General features: G+C 38.7%; 1 protein-coding gene across 1 annotated transcript; it reads left to right on the top strand.

Moving 5' to 3' along the window:
* The first annotated feature begins 739 nt into the window (after positions 1-739).
* On the top strand, positions 740-10,180 carry KDELR2 (KDEL (Lys-Asp-Glu-Leu) endoplasmic reticulum protein retention receptor 2). The gene is made up of 5 exons (XM_010087812.1): positions 740-755; positions 3,982-4,082; positions 6,749-6,907; positions 7,921-8,173; positions 8,973-10,180. Exons 1-5 carry the CDS (start codon positions 740-742, stop codon positions 9,005-9,007), a joined length of 564 nt encoding a protein of 187 aa, XP_010086114.1. The 3' UTR covers positions 9,008-10,180.
* The last annotated feature ends 823 nt before the right edge of the window (positions 10,181-11,003 follow it).

Here is an 11,003-nt window from a genome sequence, read left to right on the forward strand (position 1 = left end):
ATGTTTGTAAAGTCATACACCATGATAACCCCTAAATCATTACCGGTTAGTGCTGAGCAGCTGCTAAATACCCCTCGTTAGAGGGCTGTATGTGATTCCCTTACATTGTGCGGTTATTAGAGCAGTTATTAAAGTTATTAAATAAACTTGTACTTTATGGTTATTGGTGACGAAGGAAACGCAGGCAAACGAGCTGCTGCTTTAACTGTGCACTTTTGAAGCAGTAGAAGCTTAGAAAATAAATAAAGGCCTCTCACTGCTGAGCTGTAGGCTGTGATCCATGAAGAGCTGGCAAACCACATGGTGTCGACTCCTCTCTTCTGGTTGCATCTGTGTGTGTCTGAGGCCTTTGTTCCAAGAGGAGCTCAGAGGCCTGTGAAACAGATGGAAATGAGAGGGAGACAGCCTGTGTACCTCTGCTGCAACCTACTGTTTTTGAAGACACGAGTCCCTGTTTTCTTTCTGAAGAAGTGACTCCTCTAATTGAGGAAAATAGGTGAGGCTAGGATAATCTGCGTTATGAACAGTCTATGTTTTCAGTGTTTGACAAACTTAATTTTTTTTCCTAATTTAGTCAATATGTTAAGAAAAGAACAAGGGGAAAGTAAATCAAGTCATGATTTCAGAGCTGGCAGGAAAAACAATTTTTTGTGTGACTGATTATTGGAGTTTCCAAATTTAGAATTTGGAAAAATGTTTGTCACTCCAAATAACAGTTCAAAAATAACTACTAGGAGCCATGGAGAACGTAGCAGGTAACTCCATTATTGACTTCATGTCATAATTAGGAAGTTCATGCAACTTGAGGAATCCTGTGCTTTCAAACATTGTCATGTTCAGACTGTATTTTCTAATCCATTCCAAGTCAAATTAGATTGTTTGCACTGTGAATTACTGCCCGAAAATTGATTTGCTTTTCTTGGTGTTGTTTGTCAAGTGTTAAAGTTGACCTGCAGTTGCAAGGCTGTCAAATTGTATGCTGAATACTCTAAACGTGTAGTGTAGGTAGTAGAAGTGTAATACTTTTGCTACGTTACCTAGCTGTGTCTCGTAATTTTTGTTTCTGTGTCTACTATGGACCAGATCATATGCTGTGTTGAAGACTTCAGACAGTATTTTGCCATAGGCTGTTGCAAATTTGTCTATATTTTCTAAAAAAATGCCACTAGGTTTGGAATTTCTTGTCCCTCTTTGAAGGAAAATTCTGCCTTTCTCAATTGACAGATCTATGTTTAGTGTTGGGTTGGGGTTTTTTAGTTGAAAGTACAGGATTCTTAATGTTAGTATTATTAGCAGAACCAAAGAAGTTGCGGTTCTGTAGCTGATGTGAACTTCATACTGAAGAAAACTACTTATTTATTAAATGATCTTTAAAAGCCTGTGAAGTTTCCATGACAAAGTGTGGACTGTCTTTCCTTAGAAAAACTTGTATTTGCAGATTTTACGGTTGTGATACACAGTTCATAGTTAGTAAGTGGTGTACACACTCCACGGCCAGGCTGGCTGAATGCTTCTGCTGCTGCCTATTGCCCTTTACCTGACTCTCGACAGCAAAATGAAGTTGATGAGAAAGTACTACAATTTCAGCTCTGCTGTCCTGCCTGGCTGTGAAAATCAGATGAGCTTTTGAGTTGAAGTTTCATCCTATTGCTTTAGCCAAGCTAAAGTGCAAAAGTTGAGGGAGTTTTTCCATGTGTGAAGATGGAACAAAAATGAAAGGCTTGACCCTTTGAAATTGAGCCCAGAGCTTGGGAAGAAGAAATAAAAATGTGTTTATTTAGCTCAAGAACTAAGTAATGTTTGTGGGAATAAAGGGAAGGGGAGAAGGACGAGAATAACAGCAGTCTAGTCTCAGTACAGTGCAGTTGCCAACCAGGAGCCAAGGTCAGCACTGTGGCAGGTATATTGATATCTTTCCTAAAGTTTTGAAGTGCGTCAAATTCATACAGCAGTGTTTACCTGTTTCCTCCTCCATTTTTGCTAGTGGTGTGGATCTTACTTTCTCCCAGATTGCCTTTGGTTTAAACTTTGAACCTTGCCTAGTCTAGTCTACATAACTTGAAAATTAGTTTAAGATTGGCTTTAGGATGTGGTTCAGGAAGATGTGACTATTCTAAAGATTCAAAATTTAGTGTAAGTACCAAAAGCCTTAATAAAAATTCCAACTATTTGGTTAGGGGAGAAGGTGAGGCTGGCAGTGGCTTAGAGGAATTAGTCAAATACTTGTATTTCTGTGACAGTACATCCAGATCCAAATGTATAGCTGTGATCAATAATTAACGTATCTTGTATGCCTTTTTTGCTGTTCACAGTTACATACTAGAAGAAAATAGCAGGCTAAATAATTGAGCATAACTATATGCTGTAGCGTGATGGTGTAATCTGTCCAGGTGGATTTCTTTGTCCTGTAGGTTCTGACCTTAGGATGGCGTTACTTTTTTGTACTTTTGGTTTTATTGGCATAAGAGCAGGGCTCTGTCGAGAGTTGCAGTGTCAGCAAGCACACCTGGGCTGTGGCTGAGTGCTGCTTCAGCTGTCTTTGCAATGTAGTTCTAGTTCAAGAAGTCAAATGTGTTTTTTTTCTAAACTTTGGGAAGTGGTTTGTGTTTGGGTTTTGTTTTGTTGCTTTTTTTTTTATACCTACGACTTCTGGTTTATGGTTTTACAGTCTGCGTAACTGTAGGTTTTGGGGCACGTGCTGTTTCCTGTACTGCAGTTGCTTGTGGGCAGTTGGGTTCTGCAGGTAGTACATTCAGCTCACCTCAGAAATTTCACATATGAAAGTTGCAAACAAAAACTTTAATTCTTACTGTTACAGCTTTTCCTGTACTTTATGTATAAAAATAAAGTCCCTTCATCTGGGGCAGTTTACTCAGTGTTCCTTAAGCCTGAGTGAAAAAGGAGTTCAGTAACCATAGCAGATAGCCCTTCTTCTAATTACTTTATGGCACTGTTAATAACAGCCTTTCTCAGAAATATCTCTGTAGGAATGGACAAAGATTTCCAACCTTGCATCATAACCCTCTCCTAGAGAGTATTTTTCCCTTTTATTTTGTGATCAATATTTGCATGCTTAGCTGAACAGATTCAAATATTTTCACCCTGGATGACTGAAAACAAGTAATTGGAATAACAAGATAGAGGCGCAGGCTAGGTTGTTTTGTCCCCCTGCTGTGACACACCACCGCATCAGTATTGTGGAGTGATGCTTCACCTCAGTTTTCAGAAGCTTTTAGTGATCAGTTATGCAAAGCTTTTATGCTTCTAGCTCTGCGCTAGTGGCTGAAGTTAAGTACAACCAAATGTTTTTATATTGGGGCTTCAGCCTAAAATCAGAAGTTACTTTGAAGATGCAATGTAGACGTCTGTCATTTTAGCTTGCTTCTATTTTATTTTGTTATAGTACATGGTAATGTCTGGTTTCAACAGCTTGTTAATTTTTTCCCCATCATGTGGTCAGTTAAGTTTCTGAATGGAATTGCCTTATGTTTTAAAATTGTTTTTTTTCCTTTAAAATCATGTTAATGGTGCTAGCATACCTTCTGATTGTCACCGGATCTGTAGTATCGAATTACCCTTGTGCCTTTCCAGCTATTCAGCATCTAAAGAATGTACTGAGGCACATGACAGCACTCTGAGAATTGAAATCTAATGCATAGTGCCCAATGATAATGCAGAACTGATAGTGTAATCTAAAAAAATACTACCTGCAAGCTATCTGCTGTGAGTAACTTCTAAACCTTGAGTATTGCTAGCAACGTTTACAGTACAGTGATGTGTAGGTAACTTCTATTCACACTGCTGAGATATATGGACTTAGTTCTGCTTGTACAGCTTAGTTCTGGAAGCCTGGATTTTGTCCTAATTTTGTAATCAACTTGCTTAGAAATAAAGGATATCTTCTTTCTCATCCTTGGCATCACGTGTTTTAAAGCACATCATCACTTTTTGAATAATTAATTATTTCCTTTATTGCTTTAGGTATTTCTGGGAAAAGCCAGCTTCTGTTTGCACTGGTCTTCACTACCCGTTATCTGGACCTCTTCACTTCATTCATTTCATTGTATAACACATCTATGAAGGTAGAGTATACTGAAGAGTTAGAAAAGCTAGTAATGTATGCAGAGTGCATAATTTCATTAATCAAAGCCTCTTTAAATGTCCCACTCCACAGTTATTACAGAATAAGTTGTAGATGGGCTTTGGATAAAGAATGTGGAAAATGGGCTCAAAACCCTACTTTCTTCTACACCCTACATGCAATTTTTAAAAAACTGTTTATATGGGGACACTGACATTTAGAACAAATGCTTTTTTGGTTATTGAAAATAAAAGCTTTTAAAAATGGTTCAAATAAATTGTATTTCCTAATTGAGACATTAGAGCTTAAGTAAATATCTTTTTATCCACTACAAGGTAAATTAATATTCAGAATGCATTGCCAGAGTTGCAGCCAATGTTTGGTCAGAGGCTAATCAAAAGTTGACAGGAGTACGCTCTTAGGAATGTAGCTTCCGTCAGATTATACCTCATTCGCTTGCCCACTGAATGTTAGTGAGCCGAGATTTGGTTTTGTTATTTATTTATTCCTGCAATCTGGTGCTGAGTACAAGAAAATAAAGCAGTAGACTGGGAGAGTGCAGCATGCTTGTGGCACTGGTCCACATTGGTGCATTTGTAGCATCAGAGCAGACACCTTTCTAATACAGTTCCTTTATTCTTGGATTTTCTTGGTTCTCTTCATCTTAGTTCAGATGTTAATATAACTTTGCCAAGAGGCAAGATCAGAGAGTGAATAACGCAAAACATACTAAACAATTAGGGGAATAATACTGTAAAATAAAATTCTAGATCTTAAACCCGCTCACACTGTTGTCTTCTAACAAATCAAATGTGTATGCTTAAGTTTTAATATTAACAGACTAGATGAAGAACTGTAACTGGCTTTTCAGCCCATTATTGTAGTGCCAAAATATAAAGCTGCTTGAGTGTCCCAACACAGCTTCTGGTTCTAGCTATGCGTTTTTAGGAATATGTAATATTACACAGTTGTAGAGAATATAAACTGCTATACAAATAAGCTTACCCAGAGCATAAATAGATGGACTTTATAATCTGAGGAAAATGCTATAATTGGCAGGGAAAAAAAAAAAAAAGATGTTAATTTCTGTAGAGTTAGGATTTTCTTCTGTATTTTTAGAGAAATACTAATTAAACTACAGGTGCCAACTTTCTGTATTTGTCTGGCAGTGATCATCAGACATTCAGGAAAATTAGTTTCTTCTGCGTTACAGGAATATAAAAAGAAATACACAAGTTGGCACTGTCTTTCTTAGTGACATGCAGACTTTAATTTTTGTGCTTTGTAGCATTCTGTATCTTACAGTTTCTTTGTCATGGTATCTGAGTATTGGATGTGTTTCTGCTGGTGCACTCTGCAGTCACTTTTCTACCATTCTTTTCATTTATTTTGGTATCTTTAAAAACGAAAACTTTTTGAGTGTCCCAAAACACGCTATAAGTCTCTTGAATAAATCTTCAGTGAGGATTTGGGGTTTGTTCACACTTTCTTATTGTCTTCTATGACCATACCACTTATGATTAGTTTCACCTGTAGTAGGGGTTCCCTGTATCTGATATCCTGTCCTGTGGTCCTGTATCTCCAGTGAGCTGGGGTGCTAGTGTAGTAGCAGGAGTAGCAGTAAAGAGTCTTTGGATCCTGACCTCCTTAATATAGTATCTGTAGCGTTTTGTGTCTGTGAGCAGCATTTCTAGTGATTAGTAGCATCTGCAAACAGTGGGGTTTTAAAGTTGTAAAGAACATCTATTTAATGTGATTAACGGTTTGGAATATTTAATTTTTGTGATGGAACTGAGGCAGAAGCTAAACTATTTGTCTAGTCTATTGTACTATGTTGTCTCCAGGACAATGTGAGCTCTGTCCTGATGATGGCAGATTGACCTTTAGAAAGTCATGTATTCTCTCCAGTTGTTTTCTCATCTGTAAAATAAGGCTGTTTCCCTATTCTACAGGGAATAGCTGTGAAGTCTACTGTACCATAACAATTAAAAATGGTAACGTTAGACATCAGCTGAAATTGAAACGGAATTCTGGTTCAGTGCTTCTAGAAGTCTGTTAGTTCTGCAGGTTTTGTGGCCTGTTGGTTGGTGGAGAGCACTAGCCACTTGCCACTCTTAAAATTTCCAAGATGTTTAAAGGTCTAAATCAAAACAAAAATTTGTGATATGTTAAATGGCTGAGTTCAAGTGGGGCTTATTGAATAGGTTTTCAATTGACACATGAGCCACACCACTCCTAGGCTTTTTTTTTAATGTGAAAAGATCACTTCCATCGTTTTTGCATGTATGTACATGCACATTTGTAACTTAAATGTTTTGGGCTGGTGCATCCCCTTCAGTAGCAGAAGGGGTTTTCCTTCTCCAGTCAGTTCCGTAGTTCTGTCTGCTCAGGAAAGGGTCTTTAAAGAAACTTTCGACAGTCACTTCAGTTCAGCCAGAGGCAAGGTGATGCTTTTGAGGCAACAAAACCAGTAGAGCCCAGAGTAATTGGTTTTGAATTATTACTCTGCTGAGAAAAGTTAAATACTACCACATAGCCTGGAACTCCAAAAACAAAAAAACAATACAAACCACCAAAAAAGCGCTTACTGCTTGGCAATATCTTTGTTCAGTAAGTTTGATCTAATCCTGCAACGTCTGTGGGTTGTTTTCTTTCCTTGCTCTTTAGCTTATCTACATTGCTTGCTCGTATGCCACTGTGTATCTGATCTACATGAAATTTAAGGCCACCTATGATGGAAACCATGATACATTCAGAGTGGAGTTTCTGATAGTTCCTGTTGGCGGACTCTCGTTTCTTGTCAACCATGACTTCTCTCCTCTGGAGGTGAGTTGATTGCTGGCAGGAGGTCATACTTTTTTCTCTGAAGTATTTAGAACATGAAGATGAGCCTTTTTAGGCAGATTGAGGAATGCTTGAAAGATGCCTGTGTTTAGCAGGTTCAGGCTAATCCTGTTTCCTTAATGCATCTTTACGGTGTAGATTGCTGTGAAAATTTAAGGCACTTCAGGAGACTAGCATTATTATCAACATTGATTATTTTGTTAAGCAGAAGACTTATCTTTTTCCCAGTACACTCTGATGGTTATATTAATTCAAATGTATCCTTCCTTTTGTTAGAATTGTTAAAGAAATGCCCCAGAATGCAGTTAGAGAATAGGTGGTGCCACCTGATGAAAACAAAAGGAATAATAATACTTAAATTTTGTAGAATCACAAATGGTCTAGAGTATTAGAAAGAACTGCATTGTATTTGAAATGTAGCTGTATGTTTTCCTATGAGAAAAAATATTAAAAATGTAATTATAGAGAGTTCAAACAGGTAATTTTTCCCACGAGATAGAGAATAACTTCAGATGCTTATTTTAAGTGGAATGAGCTGCATTTTTGTATTTATTGGAGTTAAATGATTTTATTAGCGAGTAAAGGAATTTTAATTGCAACACTTTGAGACATTATTTAAAATTATGTTCTGTATTAACTTACTCTTTAAACCAGTAGATTAGAAAAGTTGTAAGAACATGGGAAAAAAGGACTTCATCTTCCCTGCAGCGATGGATGTACATAAGTTTCCTCACAAGTAAACCTGTGCCTGACGGCTGACTAGACGTCTGGAGAGTCTGTTGTGTGCCAAGAGAGTTGTTCCCTCATACCATCCTGTGGTTGATTATGAAGCTTTCACTTAGTTTTTCCTGTACCAAGGATAGCTTGCCAAAATACTGCACCTATTCATAACATTGTTAGAGTGAAAAGTCGAGCCAAGTCAAATACCTTCTCTGCTTCTGTTATCAATAACACAGTTGAATATACCTGTGGGTTTGTTTTTTTTTTCCTTTCAGATACTGTGGACCTTCTCCATCTATCTTGAGTCGGTTGCTATTCTCCCTCAACTTTTTATGATCAGCAAAACTGGGGAAGCAGAGACCATCACTACTCACTATCTTTTCTTCTTGGGTCTGTACCGTGCCTTGTACTTAGTCAACTGGATTTGGCGCTACTATTTTGAGGGATTTTTTGACCTCATAGCTGTTGTTGCTGGTGTGGTCCAGACCGTTCTTTACTGTGACTTCTTCTATTTGTATGTTACAAAAGGTGAGTAGTGCAAATAACTTCCAGGTTGTGGAATGTAGCAATTAACACATTCAGAGGGATCTGCTATATCAACATTATTAATTATTGTTAATTTTGTGTGCAAATTATTGCTGAAATGTCCTTGATAGATTTATCAAGTACACTTTCTGCTAGTGTGGGGCATTTCTAAAGGATTGTTTTGAGTATGGATAGAATACAAACGTATAAACGGTCTGATGAACTTAATCGACAAATTTAAAATAAGTATGGCTCAGTACATATTGCTGTTGTCTTCCATTGATAAGCATGATCCTCATGCTTCCTGACAACGTACACTGTTCTGTGCAGATTCTGCATTTACAGGCACCTTTCTCAGTGTTTTAAATACCTTAAGAGTCCAGAGGATTTTGGATGTTTCTTCTTACGCGAAATGCAGAAGCAGTAATTTCTGCAGGGTGCATTAGTAATTCTGCCCTTCTTCACATTCCAGCTCCCATCATGTAACTACAAAGCTATATGGGGCTGTGTTATTTTAGTCATAACTCTTAAGGAACCACAGTCTAACATGTCCTGAGGATGAAAAGTGAGAATTGCGGGGTGCCACAAGAGGACACGATTAGGATAGTTGTTAATTTATCATAGTTTTACCAGTATGTATTGAAGAGAGGCCAGCTTGGGAGGACTGTCTGCAGTGCAGCCGTTTTGCAACAAAGTGACTGTATGTGATAGGTTTTGGTCCCTTTGAAGTTTTAACCCTGTGTGTGCTTCTCCCAGATCGTGTCTTTTCGTTAACTGTTTTCTTTCGTACTTTTCCTTACAGTACTCAAGGGAAAGAAGCTCAGTTTGCCAGCGTAAGTGCCAAAAAAACCATCACCAGCATCTGTCCTTTTGGATGCTTGGACAGAACAATCCTTATCACAAGCAAAGGCGAAGATGCTTGAGACAGAAAGTCAGAAACACAGCTCTTTATAGTGCAGGTAGTCATCAGCGGCTCTGTAAGAACAGAGGAAAAACAACCAGCAGATTTCTGTTTGACGCATCTTGCCTTTATCTTTTTTATTACTATGTATAAAGATTTTTTACATAAAGAAACTTATACTGTATTAATAAATTCAGTGTATGGTTTCAATTGGAATAGTTCCAAAAGTGAGATTTTTGTGAGATTGTTTATGACCAGGAACAAGTGCAAACTTTTTTTTTTAATTTTCAAGAATTTCTTTGAAATGACTGATTTTTTTTTTTTTTCTTTAAGTGCACAGATATGTGCATCCTTGATGGATGGTAGTCATCTGTTCTCTCCCTTTGATTCAATTTTCATTCCACTATATTTATTTTTTTCCAAAAGGTGAATATACGTCAACTCTAAATCTGAAACCACCGATGTTTGATGTGATGTGCTGGTGCCCAGTCTTTGTGCCATCTGCTGACATGAAGTTCCTTATTTAAAATATATGTTGGTGCCAGAAGGGCAACAGTCACATTTTGTAGTTGTTCCCCTTCTAAAACAGGCTGATGGCAAGCGGACAGTAAGGAAATCTCTTGAGGCCACAAGGATGGGCCCTTTCCTGTTTTGCCATGAAGTTTGGGAAGGTAGTCCCAACAGTGCCAGCACTTGGCAGCGCAGGTGGTGAAGGGTAAGGGATGTGGTTGTGTTGCTTAGTGGCAAATGTTTGTATTGTTTGGGAAAAGAAGGTTAGATATCTTGGATGTAAAGCCCTGCTACACCGTTGCAGCTACAGGAATGGGAGACTTGTAAGTTGTTGATTACAGTAATCTGTAGGTGATAATTTTAAACAATATCTACATTTCCTTTTTAATGAATGCTTTATAAGCAACTTCCATGTTCAGCTTCTAAGTGGTTTTTGATGTCACTTTTGGACAATTAATATTTTTTTTATGAACTTTCCAGAATCAGCAGCACCAGTTACCATTCTTTATCCTTTAAATGATTCCCCTTTTTTTACTGAGCTGTTGCATGATTTATCCTGTGTTACCATCCTCAATAAACACTTTATGAAATGGTAAAAATGTTTGAGGTTTTTTTTTATTCCTGAATTAAAGTTTTATGTTAGCCTGAGACCAGACGAAAAGTTGCAGGAGGGACAAGTTGCTCAATGGCATTGTTTGCTCTGTTGAAATTGGAACTTTTTAAGGCTATGAAGGGCATTGTCACTGAATGAAGCAATGGTGACTTCGTTCTGCTTGTTTAGCAAGAGTGCAATCTCCAGCCTAGTGCACATGAGGGTTTGGCGCTTGTATATGTTTTTGGTTTATCTTCAAGAAATCATTTATCTTTAATTTGGTTTACCATCATTATCCCCTGGTTAGTGATGGTCATCGTTCCTAACCCCGGATGTGACAGTGTTTTTTATTTACAGTGTGTATGCTAAGATCCTGCAGTCTCTCGATACCCTGGATGCTTCACTGAGTGTCCCATTGCTGTTCAGAGTCACTTGAAGCCAAGGTCTGTCCCCACAGTGACATGCCAGAGCCTGGCTCTGGTTGTAGCCCTGAGACCACATGATACCTGTGCTGGTTAGTGTGAGAGAGATCTCTCCAGGAGCGGGGTAGGTTGTATGCTTCCATGGTGGTGGTGGTGTCCTTTGATGCAGTTGCAGCTTCTCACTCTCGGACACGTTGTCCCGGTCCGTGCTGGGAGCCGAGGCCGGTGCCCAGCGCTGGGAGAGGGGCAGCAGTGCTAATGCTTCCCCCGAGAGGACACACACACATCGGGGGTCCGGCTTTTCCTATGCCGCAGCCGGGGGCGGTTTTGCGGGTGTGCCAGCAGGGGCACGGACGGGGCGCTGGGCTACACGCGTATCGGGCCCGGGGTTTATTCCTTCCCCCTGCC

This window comes from Pterocles gutturalis, unplaced genomic scaffold (assembly GCF_000699245.1).
Source record: "Pterocles gutturalis isolate BGI_N339 unplaced genomic scaffold, ASM69924v1 scaffold32941, whole genome shotgun sequence".
Classification (NCBI taxonomy): Eukaryota; Metazoa; Chordata; class Aves; order Pterocliformes; family Pteroclidae; genus Pterocles; species Pterocles gutturalis.

Excerpts from the sequence above, each read along its gene's own strand:
- KDELR2 (XM_010087812.1), top strand. Across the intron at positions 6,908-7,920 it reads ATGACTTCTCTCCTCTGGAG|ATACTGTGGACCTTCTCCAT; the intron begins GTGAGTTGATTG and ends TTTTCCTTTCAG. Across the intron at positions 8,174-8,972 it reads CTATTTGTATGTTACAAAAG|TACTCAAGGGAAAGAAGCTC; the intron begins GTGAGTAGTGCA and ends TTTTCCTTACAG.